Below are 22,590 nucleotides of genomic sequence, written 5' to 3'. Positions count from 1 at the left end.
AAATTCTAGAGGAAACAGGCCTAATTTGAGTAATCTCTTCTCGTAACTCAACCCCCATAGTCCAGAGGCGGAATTCTCCCCTACCCGGCGGGGCGGGGGGTCCCAGCATAGTGGAGAGGCGCCAACCACTCCGGCGTCGGGCCTCCCCAAAGGTGCGGAATTCTCCGCACCTTTAGGGGCTAGGCCCGCGCCGGAGTGGCTCCCGCTCCGCTAACTGGCGCCAACGGCCTTTGGCGCCACGCCGACTGGCGTCGGGGTTGGCCGAAAGGCCTTCGCCGGTCAGCATGAGTCCGCGCATGCGCCGGAGCTTCAGCGGCCACTGACGTCACCACCGGCGCATGCGCGGTGGAGGGGGTCTCTTCTGCATCAGCCATGGTGGAGGCCGTGGCGGCGGCAGAAGAAAAAGAGTGCCCCCACGGCACAGGCCCGCCCGCCGATCGGTGGGCCCCGATCACGGGCCAGGCCACTGTGGGGGCACCCCCCCCCCCCCCCCCGGGGTCTGATCGCGCTGCCTGCTCCCACCAGCACAGAGGTGGTTAAAACCACGTCGGAGGGAGAGGCCTGAGAGCAGCAGGAATTCGGCCCATCGCGGGCCGCAGAATCGCCGCGGGGAGCCCGCCAACCGGCAGGGCGAGATTCAGATTATATACAGGACTGGGACTGTGCTGCGTTACAGGGCTGTGTTATATTACTGATTATATACAGGACTGGGACAGTGCTGTGTTACATTACAGATTATATACAGGACTGGGACAGAGCTGTGTTACATTACAGATTATATACAGGACTGGGACAGAGCTGTGTTACATTACAGATTATATACAGGACTGGGACAGAGCTGTGTTACATTACAGATTATATACAGGGCTGGGACTGTGCTGTGTTATATTACAGATTATATACAGGACTGGGACTGTGCTGTGTTATATTACAGATTATATACAGGACTGGGACTGTGTTGTGTTATATTACAGATTATATACAGGACTGGGACTGTGTTGTGTTATATTACAGATTATATACAGGACTGGGACTGTGCTGTGTTACATTACAGATTATATACAGGACTGGGACTGTGCTGTGTTATATTACAGATTATATACATGACTGGGACAGTGCTGTGTTATATTACCGATTATATACAGGACTGGGACAGGGCTGTATTATATTACAGATTATATACAGGACTGGGATAGGGCTGTGTTATATTACAGATTATATACATGACTGGGACTGTGCTGTATTATATTACAGATTATATACAGGACTGGGACAGGGCTGTGTTACATTACAGATTATAAACGGGACTGGTCCTGCGTTGCGCTACCTTGCAGATTATCTACAGGACCTGGGACAGTGGGGGATTACAATCGGAAAAGGCCTTAACCAATCTGACAGTATCCTGTAGCTGCTTAATTGGCATGGTGACAAATTATTCCTGAAACAATTAACATGTTGCGTTTACTACCGCTGCCGGACCGTGATATTTAATGACCATTTGTTACAAACCCATTGACGACTCTGGTCTGTAATTTTTGATGAATGGGGCCAATGATGCCTTGCCTGTTATTGGTCCCAGGAGTGACAATTCGAGGCCTGTTGACGCGCAGGTGCTTTGGGGTCGGGGAGCGTATCGTTTCCTCTTTGCCAGCCCGGTGGCGGATCAGCTCGCACATCCCCAGCCCCTCTCACGCCCGGGAACCTGCCTGCTGCCCTCCTTTGCCGGGCCACCCCTTCCGCTCCCGGTGTGGTCGGAGATGGGGGTGCAGGGGTCGCCTCCGGCTGCGCGCCCATTTCCTGAGGCGCTGTCTCCTCTCAAGTGTCTGCGTGAGCACTGCCTATGGCTGCTGGGAAAGATTGGGATAGGCTGGGACTGTTTCCCTCAAAGCAGCGGAGGAGGAGGGGGGTACCCGATAGAGGTGGACATGTTTTTGAGGGGCACGGATAGGGTGGGGAGGAAGGCCCTAGAGGTGGGGTTAATAACCGGAGGTTGTGTGGGGGGGGGGGAATTGAGGTGGAACCATTTCACTCGGAGGAGGAGTGGGGGCAGTGGGAGTCCGTTGCCTGAGAAAGGTGGCGGAGTTAGAAACTCTCGTTGATATTTAAGAAGTGCGTGGACATCCACTTGCGTTGCCGTTACCTCCAGGAGGAGGGGGGGCTGCTGGGGCGTGGAGGAGGCGGGGTGGGGGGACTCCTGCCCCGCCTCCACAGTCCTTCCAACCTCCTCCCCGTTCGGCGAGGGGATGCCCCACCCTCGAGAGCTGCCAGCCAATCATGTTGGCATCAGGGGCAGCACGGTAGCATGGTGGTTAGCATAAATGCTTCACAGCTCCAGGGTCCCAGGTTCGATTCCCGGCTGGGTCACTGTCTGTGCGGAGTCTGCACGTCATCCCCGTGTGTGCGTGGCTTTCCTCCGGGTGCTCCGGTTTCCTCCCACAGTCCAAAGATGTGCGGGTTAGGTGGATTGGCCATGCTAAATTGCCCGTAGTGTAATAAAAAGTAAGGTTAAGGGGGGGTTGTTGGGTTACGGGTATAGGGTGGATACGTGGGTTTGAGGAGGGTGATCATTGTTCGGCACAACATCGAGGGCCGAAGGGTCTGTTCTGTGCTGTACTGTTCTATGTTCTATGTTCTATATCGTCAGCCATTTTGGGGATCGAGATGAGGAGAAATTTCTTCACTCAGAGAAGGAGTCGGCCATTTTGGCGACTGAAATGAGGAGAAATTTCTTCACTCAGAGAAGGAGTCGGCCATTTTGGCGACTGAGATGAGGAGAAATTTCTTCACTCGGGGAAGGAGTCGGCCATTTTGGGGACCGGGATGAAGATAAATTTCTTCACTCGGGGAAGGAGTCGGCCATTTTGGGACCGAGATGAGGAGAAATTCCCTTACTCAGAGGGTGGGGAATCTGTGGAATTCTCTACCGTCGAAGGCCGTGGAGGCCAAGCCACTGAATGTGAAATGAGAAAATGAAATGAAAATGAAAATCGCTTTATTGTCACGAGTAAGCTTCAAATGAAGTTACTGTGAAAAGCCCCTAGTCGCCACATTCCGGCGCCTGTTCGGGGAGGCTGTTGCGGGAATCGAACCGTGCTGCTGGCCTGCTTGATCTGCTTTCAAAGCCAGCGATTTAGCCCTGTGCTAAACAGACCCTCCCCTGTGTATGTATTTAAAAAGGAAACAGATAGATTTCTAAACTCTAAAGGTGTCAAGGGGCATGTGGATGGGGGGGTTGAAGAATGGGAGTGCGGTGTTGAGATAAATGATCAGCCATGATGACATTTAATGGTGGAACAGGCTCGAAGGGCCGAATGGCCATCTCCCGCTCCCACTTCGCTTGATTGTCTACCAAAGGCATAATCAATTGGCAACAATACAGCATTGGAAATCAATTATACGATGTGTGACGTATCTGATAACAGAAGTATATAAAGATTGACTGGAATTCTTCAGTTTTAACATCATCCACAGGCTTCTCAGTAGCCTGGGGTAATTACAATGGGAAATCCTATTGACGATCAGCGGGAATATCAAAACCCATCATGGCTGATATGTTTCGCATCCCAATTCTCCTGCCTTCTCCCCATAATCCCTGATCCCCATATTAATCAAGAACCTATTTACCTCTGTCTTTTTTTTTCAACTTAGAGTACCCAATTCATTTTTTCCAATTAAGGGCAATTTAGCCTGGCCAATCCACCGAGCTTGCACATTTGTGGGTTGTGGGGGCGAAACCCACGCAGACACGGGGAGAATGTGCAAACTCCACACGGACAGTGACCCAGAGCCGGGATCGAACCTGGGACTTCGGCGCCGTGAGGTCGCAGGGCTAACCCACTGCGCCACCGTGCTGCTGATCTATCTCTGTCTCAAAGACACTCAATGAATTGGCCTCCGCAGCCTTCTGCGGCAAAGGGGTCCACAGATTTCACACCCCTCTGGCTGAAGAAATTCCTCCTCGTCTCTGTATTAAAGGATCGTCCCTTCAGTCTGAGGCTGTGCCCTCTGCTTCTCGTTTTTCCTAATACAAGTGGAAACATCCTCTCCACGTCCACTCTATCCAGGCCTCGCAGTATCCTGTAAGTTTCAATAAGATTCCCCCTCATCCTTCTAAACTCCAACGGGTACACACCCAGAGTCCTCAACCGTTCCTCATACGGCAAGCTCTTCATTCCCAGGGATCATTCTTGTGAACCTCCTCTGGACCCTCTCCAAGGCCCCAGCACATCCTTCCTTAGATACGGGGCCCAAAACTGCTCACAATACTCCAAATGGGGTCTGACCAGAGCCTTATACAGCCTCAGAAGTACATCCCTTCTCTTGTATTCTAGCCCTCTCGACATGAATGCTAACATTGCATTTGCCTTCCTAACTGCCAACTGAACCTGCACGTTAACCTTCAGGGAATCTTGAACAAGGACTCCCAAGTCCCTTTGTGATTCTGATTTCCGAAGCGTCTCCCCAGTTAGGAAATAGTCTGTGCCTAAATTCCTCCTTCCAAAGTGCATAACCTCACACTTTCCAGATTGTATTCCATCTGCCACTTCTTCTTTGCCCACCTTCTCGCCTGTCCAAGTCCTTCTGCAGGCTCCTCAACGCTACCTGCCCGCCCACATATCTTTGTATGTTAGCCGAGGCGAATTTTAAGGCCTTTACCAGGCCCAAAAGGCGGGGGCCCTCAGTCGATTCCCCAGCCGCAGGGGAGTGCAGGTGCGGGATCGATGAGGACTTTCAAGTTCAACATGGATATCGGAGTGATAAGTGTTGGTGGGAGGGGGGCAAAGTTGGGAGAGCGGAGGTGAGGTCGAAGGCCATTTCACTGAGTGAGGTCGAAGGTCGGCTCGAGGGGGCCGATTGGTCCGTTTCCTGCTCCCGCGAGGGCTTGCTGTCGTTCACTTTAGCCGAGGCAGGAAACGCCACAAACCCCCCCCCCCCACTCCCCTCCCCGCCGACACGTCGCAAACAACCATTGGCCAAAAGGGGAGGTCGGCGCGGCGATGACCTCTGGGAGAGCTCAAGCTTTTGTAACCGGCCCCGGATTGGGCGGCAGGCGCGTAGGCGGCCGAGACGAAACGATTTGAGCCTCGCGAGACCCTGTTCCCCCCCCCCACCCCCCGCACTACCGTGATCCAAAAATAAGGTGGCGGGGGTGCCGGGGGAGTGTGTGTGTGTGTGTGTGGGGGGGGGTCGGGGGGGGGGCAAGAGGGCGCCACCCGGGTGGTCATTACCTGACGGAGATTGCGGGTCACCCTCACGTCGTGCCAGCCGTTGTCGTTGAACTTGCCGTTGACCGGCTCAACCAGCGCCTCGAAGGCGCCGGAGCCCAGGTTGATGACCAGCGAGACGGCGCCATTCTTGAGGGCCAGGTTGACGTAGTCGGCCGACTTGCCCGTGTGGAGGATCAGGCCGTTGCGCTGAAGCGTCTTGAAGGAGAGGGTGATCTCGTCGCTGCTGCTCTGGATGGGGTTGTGTGAGAGGTCGTAGCAGAAGAACTCGGTGCCCTTGAAGGTGGCCACAGATTCTTCTTTCGCTGCAAGGGAGGGGGGAGGGGGGAGGGGGGGGCAGAATAAGGAAAGGGCAACAGTTAGAAACACCGGCAAAATAACAGAAGGACCTTGAGAGGAACAGGCAAAAGGTAACAGGCCCAGATTCTGACAGATCAACCACTCCGCTTGCTTGTGGAACTGTCAAACTGATCACTGACACAATCGAGACGGATAGCACAACGCAGTCCATCCCCGGGGTTTCAGGGAGCCATCAATGCCTCATTATGTCAGCTACCAGGAGACGTGAGCAGAAAGCCCAGGGCGGAAATCACACAGACTGCACTGAGGGAGTGCCGCACTGTCAGAGAGTCAGTACTGAGGGAGTGCCGCACTGTCAGAGGGTCAGTACTGAGGGAGTGCCGCACTGTCAGAGGGTCAGTACTGAGGGAGTGCTGCACTGTCAGAGGGTCAGTACTGAGGGAGTGCTGCACTGTCAGAGGGTCAGTACTGAGGGAGTGCTGCACTGTCAGATGGTCAGTACTGAGGGAGCGCTGCACTGTCAGAGGGTCAGTACTGAGGGAGTGCTGCACTGTCAGAGGGTCAGTACTGAGGGAGCGCCGCACTGTCAGAGGGTCAGTACTGAGGGAGTGCCGCACTGTCAGGGGTCAGTACTGAGGGAGTGCCGCGCTGTCAGAGGGTCAGTACTGAGGGAGCGCCGCACTGTCAGAGGGTCAGTACTGAGGGAGTGCTGCACTGTCAGAGAGTCAGTACTGAGGGAGCGCTGCACTGTCAGAGGGTCAGTACTGAGGGAGTGCTGCACTGTCAGAGGGTCAGTACTGAGGGAGTGCTGCACTGTCAGAGGGTCAGTACTGAGGGAGTGCTGCACTGTCAGAGGGTCAGTACTGAGGGAGTGCCGCACTGTCAGAGGGTCAGTACTGAGGGAGTGCTGCACTGTCAGAGGGTCAGTACTGAGGGAGCGCTGCACTGTCAGTGGGTCAGTACTGAGGGAGCGCTGCACTGTCAGAGGGTCAGTACTGAGGGAGTGCTGCACTGTCCGAGGGTCAGTGCTGAGGGAGTGCCGCACTGTCAGAGGGTCAATACTGAGGGACTGCTGCACTGCCAGAGGGTCAGTACTGAGGGACTGCTGCACTGTCAGAGGGTCAGTACTGAGGGAGTGCCGCACTGTCAGAGGGTCAGTACTGAGAGAGTGCTGCACTGTCAGAGGGTCAGTACTGAGGGAGTGCCGCACTGTCAGAGGGTCAGTACTGAGGGAGTGCTGCACTGTCAGAGGGTCAGTACTGAGGGAGTGCCGCACTGTCAGAGGGTCAGTAGCGGGGGAGTGCTGCACTGTCAGAGGGTCAGTACTGAGGGAGTGCCGCACTGTCAGAGGGTCAGTACTGAGGGAGTGCTGCACTGTCAGAGGGTCAATACTGAGGGAGTGCCGCACTGTCAGAGGGTCAGTACTGAGGGAGTGCCGCACTGTCAGAGGGTCAGTACTGAGGGAGTGCTGCACTGTCAGAGGGTCAGTACTGAGGGAGTGCCGCACAGTCAGAGGGTCAGTACTGAGGGTCATTCCCGTCTAGCCCCCTCCACCTCCCCCGATATCTTTGACCCCCTCGTCCAACAGGAATCTATCCACCTCTGCCTTGAAAATATTCAGTGAGCTCCGTCTGTCCGACCTTCCCTCGTGAGACAACCTGCTCGCTCCCAGGTATCGATCGAGTAAACCTCCTCCGACCCGCCCCAGGCGCATTTACACCCTGCTTTCAATAAGGAGACTTGGGATGTGGCCTCCCCGACGCCGGAGGAAGTGTTCGTAACAGATGGAGGCTCCAGGGGAGATGCAGAATAAAGTATTCACACAAATACTACTCAACAATCGCTATTCAGCATGCGTGTGTGATGCACGATCAATTACACAAAGATGAGAGTTGGATGCAACCGAGGCTTTAATAAACTAAGGTGTGTGGCCTCCGACAGCAGCTGGCGAAATGGCTGCTGTACAGGGAGCACACATATTTATACTCCGCCTACTGGGCGGAGCCAGCAGGCAGGGAACTACCCCCATACCTGTAGTACAGGGCCTTACCATAAAGCACCTACATCGACATTCTCTATGTAAAATATATATACAGCAGTGGTGACTACCACAGTGTGAGGAAGTCAATAGTAAATAACACCCCCTCACTGTAACATTCTCACTGTAACATTCTCCTCACTATAACATTCTCACTATAACATTCTCACTGTAACACCCCCTGACTCTAAGCAGCACGGTAGCATTGTGGATAGCACAATGGCTTCACAGCTCCAGGGTCCCAGGTTCGATTCCCGGCTTGGGTCACTGCCTGTGCGGAGTCTGCACATCCTCCCCGTGTGTGCGTGGGTTTCCTCCGGGTGCTCCGGTTTCCTCCCACGGTCACAAAGATGTGCAGGTTGGGTGGATTGGCCGTGATAAATTGCCCTTAGTGTCCAAAATTGCCCTTAGTGTTGGGTGGGGTTACTGGGTTATGGGGATAGGGTGGAGGTGTTGACCTTCGGTAGGCTGCTCTTTCCAAGAGCCGGTGCAGACTCGATGGGCCGAACATTCTCGCTATAACATTCTCACTATAATATTCTCACTATATTATTCTCACTATAATATTCTCACGATAACATTCCCACTAGAACACATCCTCATAACATTCTCACTATAATATTCTCACGATAACATTCTCAGGATAACATTCTCACTATAACATTCTCACGATACCATTCTCACTATAACATTCTCACTATAACATTCTCACTATAACACACCCTCATGATAACATTCTCACTATAACATTCTCACTATAACACACCCTCATGATAACATTCTCACGATACCATTCTCACTATAACATTCTCACTATAACATTCTCACTATAACACACCCTCATGATAACATTCTCACTATAATATTCTCACTATCGCATACTCACTGTTACATTCTCACTATAACATTCTCACTATAACATTCTCACTATATTCTCACTATTGCACTCACTGTTACATTCTCACTATAACATTCTCACTATATTCTCACTATTGCATACTCACTGTTACATTCTCACTATAACATTCTCACTATAACATTCTCACTATAAAACACCCTCGTAACATTCTCACTATAACATTCTCACTATAACACACCCTCATGATAACATTCTCATTATATTCTCACTATTGCATACTCACTAGAACATTCTCACTATAATATTCTCACTATTGCATACTCACTGTTACATTCTCACTATAACATTCTCACTATAACATTCTCACTATAACATTCTCACGATGACATTCTCACGATAACATTCTCACTATAACATTCTTGCTATAACACACCCTCATGATAACATTCTCACTATAACACACCCTCTTGAAAACATTCTCACCAAAACATTCTCACTATTACATTTTCACTATAACATTCTCACCATAACATTCTCACTATAACACACCCCTCACTATAGCACACCAGTCACTAAAAGATCCTCACTGTTACATTCTCACCAGAGCATCCTCACTATAACACACCCCTCACTAAAACACACCCATCACTATAAAGTTCTCACTATAACACACCCGTCACTATCACACACCCATCACTATAAAATTCTCACCATAACATTCTCATTATTATATTATCACTATAACACACCTCTCACTGTTACATTCTCACTAAACCATTCTCACTATTATGTTCTCACCAAAACATTCTCACTAAAACATTCTCACTATTACATTCTTACTATTGTCATGTGAGAGTACCTTTAAGAAATGGGTGTTTAAGAAATGTACCTTTAAGAAATGGGTGTTCATCAGTGATGTCAGAGTGTGGGTGGAGCTGTCAGCTTTTTACTTTCGTTGTAGGCTGTTTGCTGCAGGGTGTGTTTTAGTTTTGTTTTCAGTGTTGGAGCTGAAGCCAGACAGAGCAGGTGTACTGCTGTTCTCTCTGCCATCAAAAGACTATCTCTTGATCATTTGGTGAATTCAGAATTATAAATGTTCCCAGCAGTGAATGTAAACCTGATGAGCTTCTGTTAAAAGGTGTTTCTTCTGTCTTCTGGATGTTGTTTGGGAAGTTATTAAGGATTATCTAGTGTTGTATTCTTTGGGGGCTGTATTTGAATTGATGGTTGCTAAGATGGTCACTGTATGTTTTAAAAAGGTTAACTTGAGTTCATAGAAAAAACATTGTTTTTCTTTAAAAAATACTTTTCCATTTCTGCTGTACCCCATCTGTAGAGTGGGCCGTGTGCTCCCCATACCACAATCTATTAAAAGTTGTGGGTCAGGTCAACTCCATGATACACTTTGGGGTTCTCTTAACCCTGACCGATAAAACTATAACACACCCCTCACTACAACATTCGCACTATTACATTCTCACTATAACACACCCCTCACTGTAACATTCTCACTATTACATTCTCACTATAACACACCCCTCACTGTAACATTCTCACTATTACATTCTCACTATAACACACCCCTCACTGTAACATTCTCACTATTACATTCTCACTATAACACACCCCTCACTGTAACATTCTCACTATTACATTCTCACTATAACACACCCCTCACTGTAACATTCTCACTATTACATTCTCACTATAACACACCCCTCACTGTAACATTCTCACTATTACATTCTCACTATAACACACTCCTCACTATAACATTCTCACTATTACATTTTCACTATAACACACCCCTCACTGTAACATTCTCACTATTACATTCTCACTATAACACACCCCTCACTGTAACATTCTCACTATTACATTCTCACTATAACACACCCCTCACTGTAACATTCTCACTATTACACACCCCTCACTGTAACATTCTCACTATTACATTCTCACTATAACACACCCCTCACTATAACATTCTCACTATTACATTCTCACTATAACACACCCCTCACTGTAACATTCTCACTATTACATTCTCACTATAACACACCCCTCACTACAACATTCTCACTATTACATTCTCACTATAACACACCCCTCACTGTAACATTCTCACTATTACATTCTCACTATAACACCCCTCACGATAACATTCTCACTATAACACACCCCTCACTATAACATTCTCACTATTACATTCTCACTATAACACACCCCTCACGATAACATTCTCACTATTACATTCTCACTATAACACACCCCTCACGATAACATTCTCACTATTACATTCTCACTATAACACACCCCTCATAACATTCTCACTATTACATTCTCACTATAACACACCCCTCACTATAACATTCTCACTATTACATTCTCACTAGAACACACCTCTCACTATAACATTCTCACTATTACATTCTCACTATAACACCCCTCATGATAACATTCTCACTATTACATTCTCACTATAACACACCCCTCACTATAACATTCTCACTATTACATTCTCACTATAACACACCCCTCGTAACATTCTCACTATTACATTCTCACTATAACACATCCATCACTATAACATTCTCACTATTACATTCTCACTATAACACACCCCTCGTAACATTCTCACTATTACATTCTCACCATAACACACCCCTCACTATAACATTCTCACTATTACATTCTCACTATAACACATCCATCACTATAACATTCTCACTATTACATTCTCACTATAACACACCCCTCACTATAACATTCTCACTATAACACACCCCTCACTATAACATTCTCACTATAACACACCCTTCACTATAAAATTCTCATTATTACATTCTCACTATAACATTCTCACTATAACATTCTCACTATAATACACCCCCTCACTATAAAATTCCCCCTATAACACTCTCACCATAACATTCCCGCCATAACACACCCCTCACTGTGACAAACTCTCCATTACAAAGATTATTCCAGTGCACCTTTGAAAGTACAAATCTCCGGCTCTAACGCTCTCTATCAGCGCTCTATGATGGCAACCCCCCCCCCCACACCGCCATCGGGAACACTGTCCATCAGCACCACCGAAAGACACAATTATACAGCCACCACCACGCGACCCCAACCTTCCAGGGAGAGAGCTCACTCACAGCCCGTCAAAGGTACGAGCAGGGTCTCAGAAAGGGAGGGCTGAGCGATGGGTTCCTGTGAGGATGAGGTAGCACCACCCCCCCCCCTCCCCTCCCCCCACGTCCCTCCCTGGCCCAACCCCTACCCCCCTCCCCATACCCTCGCCCGCCCCTCCTCCCCCAACCCCCACTATTCAACATCCCGGCATCCCCCGCATCAGAGCGCCACCTCCGGAATCTGCGAGTTAGTTCCCCAGCACCCGGGGAGACTTTAATAACCGATAAACGATCGTTTATCGCCAAGTGCGTTACAATTCTTCAGACAATCAAGGCTCGCACTCGTGACGGGAAGCAGGTTGGCGCTTTGCTTAAAATTTCCAAGGGAGCTGCAATTAAGATTGATTAAAAATTCCACCATCATCACCTCGGATCAAAAGCTGAACTTCAATTTGCAAATATTGAATTCCCAGTAACTCGCAGGAATCGCGAGGTAAATGTTGCACATCACTCTCAGCGTGCTGCGGAACAGGCCGGCGGGGAGTGGGGGGTGGGGGGACGCGCGATGGGGCTATGGATTTACCTCAGTGACGAGCAACTAACACCCGTTATCAGTCCAGATCGTACGCCAGAGGATCGATGTCCCCTTGGAATGTTTCAATTCACTATAATTCTGACGTGTTGTACTCTCTCTCGCTCCATCAATCTCTTCCCCCCTTCTCTGTGGCTCCCAACCCGATTGTTTCCGATGAGCGCCCGGTGGTGGGGAACGTTCACCGCAGGGAAAAACCCTCGCGTGCCTTAAGACCATAAGACCTATCGAGTCTGCTCCGCCATGCAATCATGGCTGATATTTTTATCAATTAAAAACATAAAAACCCCACACGGTAATCTATGTACACTTAATGAATTCCCCCCATAAGACCAGAAGGCATAGGAGCAGAATTAGGCCACTCGGCTCATCGAGTCTGCTCCGCCATTCAATCATGGCTGATATTTTTCTCATCCCCATTCTCCTGCCTTCTCCCCATAACCCCCGGTCCCCTTATTGATCAAGCCCCTATCTATCTCTGTCTTAAAGACACTCAGTGATTTGGCCTCCACAGCCTTCTGCGGCAAAGAGTTCCACAGATTCACCCACCCTCTGGCTGAAGAAATTCCTCCTCATCTCTGTTTTAAAGGATCGTCCCTTCAGTCTGGTTCTAGTTTTTCCTACAAGTGGAAACATCCTCTCCACGTCCACTCTATCCCAGGCCTCGCAGTGTCCTGTATCTTTCAATAAGATCCCCCCTCATCCTTCTAAACTCCAACGAGTACAGACCCAGAGTCCTCAACCGTTCCTCATACGACAAGCTCTTCATTCCAGGGATCATTCTTGTGAACCTCCTCTGGACCCTTTCCAAGGCCCCAGCACATCCTTCCTTAGATACGGGGCACAAAACTGCTCACAATACTCCAAATGGGGTCTGACCAGAGCCTTATACAGCCTCAGAAGTACATCCCTGCTCTTGTATTCCAGCCCTCTCGACATGAATGCTAACATTGCATTTGCCTTCCTAACTGTCGACTGAACCTGCACATTAACCTGAAGAGAATTGTGAACAAGGACTCCCGAGTCCCTTTGTGCTTCTGATTTCCTCAGCATTTCCCCATTTAGAAAATAGTCTATGCCTCCATTCCTCCTTCCAAAGTGCATAACCTCACACCTTTCCACATTGTATTCCATCTGCCACTTCTTTGCCCGCTCTCCCAGCCTGTCCAAGTCCTTCTGCAGCCACCCTGCTTCCTCAATACTACCTGTCCCTCTACAGATCTTTATACCATCTGCCTTCAGTTCCTTCTTCCAGATCGTTAATGAATTTTGTGAAAAGTTGTGGTTACAGTCAATAATGCACTTGCCCCACGCAATGTCTGTCGTTCACTGGGATGGAGAGAGCGGTCAATGAAACATACAGTATTCAGAGCGTATCCATGTGGTCCCTACAGCGTAGAAGGAGTCCATTCGGCCCATCAGGTCTGCACCAACCCCCTGATGGTGCGTCTGACCTAGGTCAACTCTCCCCCCCACCAGCCCCCCCCCCCCAATCTACCTAACCTGCACATCTTTGGACACTAAGGGACAATTTAGCATGGCCAATCCCCCTAACCTGCACATCTTTGGACACTAAGGGGCAATTTATCACGGCCAATCCACCTAACCTGCACATCTTTGGACACTAAGGGGCAATTTAGCACGGCCAATCCCCCTAACCTGCACATCTTTGGACACTAAGGGGCAATTTAGCACAGCCAATCCACCTAACCTGCAAATCTTTGGACACTAAGGGACAATTTAGCACGGCCAATCCACCTAACCTGCACATCTTTGGACACTAAGGCCTGGATTCTCCTGCAATTGGCGGGGCGGCAAAGAGTGGCGTCAAGCACTCTGGCTTCGGGCCGCCCGGAAGTTGCGGATCCTCCGCACTTCCGGGGGCTAGGCCAGCGCTGGAGGGCCTTCCGCCAGGCTGTTGGCGCGAGTTGGCGCATGCGCATGACCGTCAGCATGTTCTGCCGAATGCGCAGATCTGCTGGCGTGTTTCCTGTGCATGCTGAGCAGGGTTTCTTCTCCGCGCCGCCCATCACGGAGCCTTACACAGGCCCGGGGCGGCGGGATAGAGTGCCCCCCCACGGCACAGGTCCGCCCGCAGATCCGGTGGGCCCCGATCGAGGGCCAGGCCACTGTGGGAGGCTCTCCTGGAGCGGGTCCCCCTGCGCCCCCCCCCCCGCCGCCTTCCAAGCCAGGTCGCGACGGTATGGACCTTGTCTAATCCACGCCGGTGGGACTGGCCGAAAACGGGTGGCCGCTCGGCCCATCGAGGCCCGGAGAATTGGTTGGGGGGGGGGGAGGAGCTGCCAATGACCCCCAGACCGGCGCAGTACGATCTCCGCCCCCGCCCGAAAACCCGGCGCCAGAGAATTCGGCAGCTGGCGTCGGAGCAGCGGGGCGGGATTCCCACCGCCCCGCCCCCCCCCCCCCCCCCAGCGATTCTCCGATCCGGCGCGGGGGGGGGGGGGAGAGAATCCCGCCCGAAGGATAAATTATCGCGGTCAATCCACCTAACCTGCACATCCTTGGGCTGTGGGAGGAAACCGGAGCATCCGGAGGAAACCCACGCAGACACGGGGAGGAGAACCTGCACAGTCACCCGAGACCGAAATCGAACCATTCCTGCCACTGTGAGGCAGCGGTGATAACCACTGTGCCACCAAATTAACAGGGGCATAGAGTACACGAGCAAGGAGGTTCGGCTGAGCTTATACACGGCACCAGTTAGATCTCAGCTGGAATACTGGGCGCAGTTCTGGACGCCACACTGTGGGAAGGATGTGTCCGCGTTGGAGGGAACGTGGAAGAGGTTAACAAGAATGGACCCAGGGATGAGAAACTTCAGCTACAAGGATGGATCGGAGGGGGTCGGGGCTGCTGCCCTCGGAGAGAAGAAGACTGAGGAGATTTGACAGATGTTCAAAATCACGAGGGGAATGGAGAGAGCGGAGAGGGAGAGAAACCGTTCCCGCTCGCGAGAGGATCGAGAACGAAAGGGACACAGATTGAAAGTGATTTGGAAAAACAGCAAACGTGATGTGAGAAAAAAACCTTTCCGCACAGAGAGTGCTTCGGGGTGTGGAGAGCACTGTCTGTGAGTGTGGTGGAGACAGAGTGCACTTCGTGGTCCGGAGTGCACTGTCTGTGAGTGTGGTGGAGGTAGAGAGTGCTTCGGGGTGCGGAGAGCACTGTCTGTGAGTGTGGTGGAGGCAGAGAGTGCTTCGGGGTGTGGAGAGCACTGTCTGTGAGTGTGGTGGAGGCAGAGACTGGTTCGGGGTGTGGACTGCACTGTCTGTGAGTGTGGTGGAGGCAGAGAGTGCTTCGGGGTGTGGAGAGCACTGTCTGTGAGTGTGGTAGAGGCAGAGAGTGCTTCGGGGTGTGGAGAGCACTGTCTGTGAGTGTGGTGGAGGCAGAGAGAGTGCTTCGGGGTGTGGACTGCACTGTCTGTGAGTGTGGTGGAGACAGAGTGCACTTCGTGGTCCGGAGTGCACTGTCTGTGAGTGTGGTGGAGACAGGTTCAATTGAGGCTTTGCAAAGGGTGTCTGATAATTATTTGAATAGCAACAATGTACGAGGGTTTCCAGGCAGGGGAGCGGCGCTGAGACGCAATGGTCATGCTGAGAGGCGATGCTGACACGATGGGCTGAATGGCCCCCTCCTGCCTCCGTAACGATTCTGCAATTGCTCTTGTTGACAGTCAGCGACGCAAACACAACAAGTGGCTCGCGCCGCTTTTGACGCCGCGTCGGAACTCGGCCGCGGGATCGGAGAATCCCAGGATTAGCGGGAAGGCGGGGTTCATGTCGGCGGACATTCCCGCTGGAGCGTTTGCTGAGTCGTGGACAGCTGTGCAGACGGACGGGCTGCACCTGAAGGACGAGAGGGAGCCTGACCTCGAAGGTGCAACCCGGGGGCCGGAGGTGAGGGTGCGACGGTGATAGTGGAGGGGGTCAGTGGCGAGGAGAGATCCATGGGGATGGGGGATGGGCGGGCAAGGCGCAGGGATGGAGGGGGATGGAAGGGGGTTGAGGGCAGCACGGTAGCACAGTGGTTAACGCAGTTGGTTCACAGCTCCAGGCTCCCAGGTTCGATTCCCGGCTTGGATCACTGTCTGTGCGGAGTCTGCACGTTCCCCCCGTGCCTGCGTGGGTTTCCTCCGGTTAGTACTGTGGCTACCAGAGCAGATCAGAGGCTGGGAATCCTGCGGAGAGTAACTCACCTCCTGACCCCCTCCCAAAGCCTGTCCACCATCTACAAGGCACAAGTCAGGAGTGTGAGGGACTCTCCACTCGCCTGGATGAGCGCGACTCCCAACGACACTCGAGAAGCTCGACACCATCCAGGGACAAAGCAGCCCCGCTCGATCGACACGCTAACCACAAACATTCACCCCCTCCACCCCCCGACGCACAGCGGCAGCCGTGCGCACCGTCTACAAGACGCCCCGCAGCCACTCGCTCCTTCGACAGCACCTTCCAAACCCGCCACCTCTACCGTCTAGAAGGACGAGGGCAGCAGCAGACGCACGGGGAACACCCCCGCCTGCAAGTTCCCCCCCCCCCCCCCCCCCCCCACTCTGAGCCGCTCGCCACCCCGACTGGGAAATATATCGGCCGTTCCTTCACTGTGGCTGGGGTCAAAATCCTGGGAACTCCCTCCCTAACAGCACGGCGGGTGTACCTACACCCCACGGGGACTGCGGCGGGTTCAAGATGACGGCTCACCCGCCACCTTCCCAAGGGGCAATTAGTGATGTGGAATAGATGCTGGGCCCAGCCAGCGACGCCCACGTGAATTAATTCTTAAAAATAAATCACATCATTATGGCACTGTAGCTTCTGGGATCCCTCTGTGCATGCATTGGCCAATACCCTTCAGAAAGTGCTTAATGAATGCGGGGTGGGTGGGGGGGAGTGCCGATTAGGGTGGGGGGGGTCACAGAAATCACCGTCTGAATGCGAGCTCCTTAAGGGGACAGAAGGCCGGAGGACTCGGAGTCTGAGGCCGGGAGACAGGCAGCGAGAGAATTGGCGGAGGGGAGGCTGTTGTGGGCTGCACTCTGCCAGCCACGGGGCACCGGGGGAGACAACAGTGATTTAGCACCAAGGGTCCCCGGACGCCAGCTCCTTTAATGAGGCACGGCTGATGTGAGTGGTTTTAATTGCCTGCTGCCATGGCAACCGTTGCAGGGCGCACAGATGACATTCTCAAGTTATTTGCTGTGGTAAATGCTCCAAGGTTCGCATCCAATTATCTGGGATTTTAATTACACCAGCCAGAATGGTCCCTCAGCCTCGTCACCGCAGCTCTGATCGGGGGGGGGGGGGGGTAGAGAATGGTTTCGCTTCCCTGCAGCTGTCCAGGCAGGCTTCTCGGGCCTGCTCCCAGAGCCTGTTCTGGCTAGGCCGCATATCCCAAGGGAAGTCATTCTCGCTCGTGGGAGCGAAAGGCGGGTTTCGGTCAGCAGTCCAGGTTAAAATGACTTGAGGGACGGTGACCTTATTTCCCCCCCCCACCCCCCCCACTTACCGCCCCCCCCCCCCCCCCCCCCCCACCATCGCTCCACCCCCTCCGCCGAGAAGGCGACGCGCGAAATCCGCCCTCCTGTTTTCTCAGCCCGGGCTGACCGGCTGAGCACTGACCGTTCAGCTGAGGTCGGGGACCCGCACCGCGAGCGAATATCCCGGCCCCCTAACTGTCCGTCATTCGCGCTTGGGGTGGCGGGCGGGGCGGGGGGGGGGGGGGGGGGGGGGGTCGGGTGGCGATGTGGAGTCGAGACCCTCAACCGGATCGGCCAGGATCTTATCGGCGGGTCAAAGGGCTGAGCGGCCTGGCCTAGTCGCTCGGTCCGAGGGGGGGGGCCATCAGGGATGGGCAGCAAATGTCGGGCCCCGCCCGGCGGCGTGCCACAGTCCCCAGGAATGAAGAGGAAAACCCCCAAACTAAAACAGGCCTCCGACTGAGTCCTGTGTTCCGGTGTCCCGTCAATGACGCCCACTCCTCCTGCTGCCCAGGCCCGAAGTTATGGCGTTCCTTCCCTAAACCTCCTGAATCCCTCTCTCTGTTCTTTAAGTCTCCAAAATCCCTCCTCTCCTCCAATTCCGGCCTACCGCGAAACCTCGATTTCTGCATCACCCCGCCCTTGGGAAGCCCTGCCTTCAACAGCCAGGAACTCCGATCATGCCTGGCAATATCCTGTGAAGCGACCGGGAGGCGGCTGACTGCGTTAGAGGTGCAAGCTGTGGTGATTTTTTTTTTTGTTTAATTGACTCGTGGGCTTTCCCGCCTCGATCGGGCATTTCAAGCGCCGAGCCGACCCGGGCTCGCCGTTCTGGTTCGGGCTGCACTCCGAGCTAGCCCCATTCCAATCGCAGAGTAGTGTCGCTAATTTGTTGTTCTTAAACCAGGTTTGTGGGGGGGGGCCGGGGTGGGGGGGAGGGGGGGGGGGGGGCGGTGGTATAGGCTACAAATGATGGGCCTTGACCCGCGACATTCGCATGAATGAATGGGAAAACAGGAATAAAAAACAGGCCGAACTGGCTTCCTTCTGCCCCACAGATGCATCAATCTGTGATAAAGGTGGGGGGGGGGGGGGTTAGTAAGCGGCTCACAGGCACTCGTCCTTTCACAATTTAATCCGTAACTTAAGATGTCGGCACTTAAAAGCTCAGTCTCCATAATTACTGAGTAGATTGTTCAGTGAATTGATCGGTGCTGGCGGGCCTAATATTGCAGGCCTAAATTGATCTACGAGTGTGGACCTCAAACTGCAGGCCTGTACTGATTTGTGCTTGTGGGCCTAACACTGCAGGCCTACACTGCAGGCCTATATTGATCTGTGCTTTCAGGCCTAACATTTGGGGCAGCAGGGTAGCATGGTGGTTAGCATCAATGCTTCACAGCTCCAGGGTCCCAGGTTCAATTCCCGGCTGGGTCACTGTCTGTGTGGAGTCTGCACGTCCTCCCCCTGTGTGCGTGGGTTTCCTCCGGGTGCTCCGGTTCCTCCCACAGTCCAAAGATGTGCGGGTTAGGTGGATTGGCCATGCTAAATTGCCCGTAGTGTCCTAAAAAGTAAGGTTAAGGGGGGGTTGTTGGGTTACGGGTATAGGGTGGGTTTGAGTAGGGTGATCATGGCTCGGCACAACATCAAGGGCCGAAGGGCCTGTTCTGTGCTGTACTGTTCTATTGCAAGATTGGAGCCGTGGTCTTTGGGCATTGTTAGATATCTGGGTACGAACTGCGCTCAAAAGGATTTGAGCTTGTAAAGGTTTGCGTTACTGCGCCGAGTGATACATCCGACCATGGGTTGGGGCGCAATTTCTTAAAAAAAAAAACAATAATTGCTTTTAAAAAATATTCCTCAACATATTTAAGCCCGGTGACCTGACGCACATTGAACTCATTCAGTTGAAATCGGGAATATCACAAAAGATAAGCATTTTCAATGAGCGTTTACGAATCCGTGACCCAGTTTTCAAATGACAAAAATAAAACCTTAATAAGCCACCCGGCCCCATTGGCGTCTCTCTGGCCAGTTGAGTGTTCGTAACGGTGTTCTGAAGCTTTCAAACACAGGCCGCCGACTGAAGCAGGTATCCATGGTCAGGATCGACGAGATAGTGGGGGAGGGGGTGCGGGAGAGGAGGGGGAGGGGGGGGTGTCGCCCAGGATGCCGTTCGGTTGCGGGGGATCGGCGCTCGGCCTAGCGCGAATTGGCGGCCAGGGCTGGCCTCCCGTGGCGAGGCGAGTTGGTGCCGGTCCTGAAGGGAGCCCCGCCTTCGACGCTGCTTCCCGCCCAGCGCACTGCCAGCCACCGGGAAACCCGTGGCGGAGGCTCGCCGTCGGCACGGGGGAGGGAAGATCCCGCTGGAAAATTTGCGGTTGCGAGTTCTGGCGCAAGACACAAAGGACCTCACAGTCAATCACATTCTTCCTGTGGTAACCTGACCTCAAAATGGCCGTCGAAACACGTCAACCTTAAAGTTAACCTCCTTTAATATATAAAAAGAAAGAAGTATAAAATACAGCCTGGGCTCAAAAATGGGAAGAGCTCGTTAAACGCTGAAAAAAAAAGTAAAAGATGTCATTTCATAGATTTCATAGAATTTTACAGCGCAGAAGGAGGCCATTCGGCCCATTGAGTCTGCACCGGCTCTTGGAAAGAGCACCCTACCCAAGCCCATACCTCCACCCTATCGCCATAACCCAGTAACCCCACCTAATACCAAGGGCAATTTGGACCCTGAGGGCAATTTAGCATGGCCAATTCACCTAACCTGCACATCTTTGGGAGAGTCATGTGAGAGTATCTTTAAGAAATGGGTGTTTATAAATGGGTGCGCACATAAATATCTGTAGTTAGAGTACCTTTAAGAAATGGGTGTTTACTACTGCAGTGATGTCAGAGAGTGGGCGTATCTGGACTGTCTGTCAGCTTTTTACTTTTGTTTTAGGCTGTTTGCTGCAGGGTGTGTTTTAGTTTTGTTTAGTGTTGGAGCTGAAGCTAGGCAGAGCAGGTGTACTGCTGTTCTCTCTGCCATCAAAAGACTATCTCTCGATTATTCGGTGAATTCAGAATTATAAATGTTCCCAGCAGTGAATGTAAACCTGATGTGCTTCTGTTAAAAGATGTTTCTTCTGTCTTCTGGATGTTGTTTGGGAAGTTATTAAGGATTACTTAGTGTTGTATTCTTTGGGGGTTGTATTTGAATTGATGGTTGCTAAGATGTTCACTGTATGTTTTTAAAAGGTTAACTTGAGTTCATAGAATAAACATTGTTTTGCTTTAAAAAAAACTTTTCCATTTCTGCTGTACCACACCTGTAGAGTGGGCCGTGTGCTCCCCATACCGCAATCTAGTAAACGTTGTGGGTCAGGTGAATTCCATGATACATTTTGGGGTTCTCTAAACCCTGGCCCATAACAAAGAATAGAATTAGACCCATTGGCAGTTAAATACGAATAATAATAATCTTTATTGTCACAAGTCGGCTTACATTAACACTGCAGTGAAGTTACTGTGAGAATTCCCTCGTCGCCACATTCTGGCGCCTGTTCGGGTCACAGAGGGAGAATTCAGAATGTCCAATTCACCTAACAAGCACGTCTTTCGGGACTGTGGGAGGAAACCGGAGCACCCGGAGGGAACCCCACGCAGACACGGGGAGAACGTGCAGACTCCGCACAGACAGTGACCCAGCCGGGAATCGAACCTGAGAGCCTGGCGCTGTGAAGCAACCATGCTAACCAGTGTGCTGCCGTGCCACGATAGCCAATGGAGCCACGTGACTTGCTGATGACATCAGCGATGGATTTAAATAAGAAGATGCAGAATTATGACATCTCCTTTGCACCTTCGAAGGACAGGCACTGCTGTTTTGAAAATAGCACATGCAGTGCAGAAGGAGGCCATTCGACCCATCGAGTCTGCACCGACCCACCTAAGCCCTCACTTCCACCCTATCCCCATGACGCAATAACCCCTCCTCAACGTTTTTGGACATTAAGGGCAATTTAGCACGGCCAATCCACCTAACCTGCACGGCTTTGGACTGTGGGAGGAAACCGGAGCACCCGGAGGAAACCCACGCAGACACGGGGAGAGCGTGCAGACTCCGCACAGACGGTGACCCAGCGGGGAATCGAACCTGGGACCCTGGCGCTGTGAAGCCACAGTGCTACCCACTTGTGCTACCGTGCTGCCCGTTTTGGGTGGAAACACAGCAAGCAGCGGGGCGGAGATGGCGGCAGAGGGGGTAAAACGCTGGGATGGGTAGTCCAGTGGGCCGCAGGTTAGTGCTCCCGGGGGGGGGGGGAGACGCGGGTTCGAAACCCACAGTAGGTGGCGCACACGGCTGCCACCAGGGTGCGTCGGCGGAGGAGGGAGTGAATGGCGGACGCGCCGGAGTTCAGAGTTAAGGTTGGCTCGCCCACCTTGCCGGAGATTACAGGATGGAGGATTAATCCCTGGTGATCAAAGACAAGCCCCTTTTGGAATTCATCTGAGGAACTTGTCAGTTCTGCTTGCTAAAGTGAATTGAAAACCGCTCAATACATGCAGAGTGACACAGGTGCTGACGATTAACTTTAATTTTCTGGGTTTCGTTCCTTGACAGCAATTCAGGATAATTAAATCCGGGATAATTAGGTGCCATTCCAAAGTAAATTTATGCACAGAGTGTCACAAGTGCCTGGCCTCTGTTACCTTGTGTTCCACGTACCTCCCATTCCCCGATCCCTTCACAGTGAGTCAATAAGACGGGGCGTTCCCGGGGTTCAGTGCTCGGTGACCGAGGCACCTCCTCCCCCGCCCCCGCTCCGCCAAAAGGCCAGAGAATCCTCCACAACATACAATGCAGAAGGAGGCCATTCGGCCCATCGAGTCTGCACCGACTGACCTAAGCCCTCACTTCCACCCTATCCCCATAACCCAATCACCC

At 52.1% G+C, this 22,590-nt stretch overlaps 1 protein-coding gene across 1 annotated transcript in view; it reads right to left on the bottom strand.

The window, feature by feature from the left end:
- The window catches only part of LOC119958830 (neurexin-2-like), a 691,929-nt gene that overhangs the window by 396,576 nt on the left and 272,763 nt on the right, over positions 1 to 22,590 (bottom strand). The window contains exon 4 of the mRNA XM_038787333.1: positions 5,229 to 5,530. Within this exon, the coding sequence (XP_038643261.1) occupies positions 5,229 to 5,530 (302 nt within the window). The remainder of the gene's footprint in view (positions 1 to 5,228; positions 5,531 to 22,590) is intronic.

Source organism: Scyliorhinus canicula, chromosome 31, assembly GCF_902713615.1.
Source record: "Scyliorhinus canicula chromosome 31, sScyCan1.1, whole genome shotgun sequence".
NCBI lineage: Eukaryota > Metazoa > Chordata > Chondrichthyes > Carcharhiniformes > Scyliorhinidae > Scyliorhinus > Scyliorhinus canicula.
Note: the sequence above shows the minus strand (reverse complement) of the source record. Positions and strands in the feature narration are given on the sequence as shown.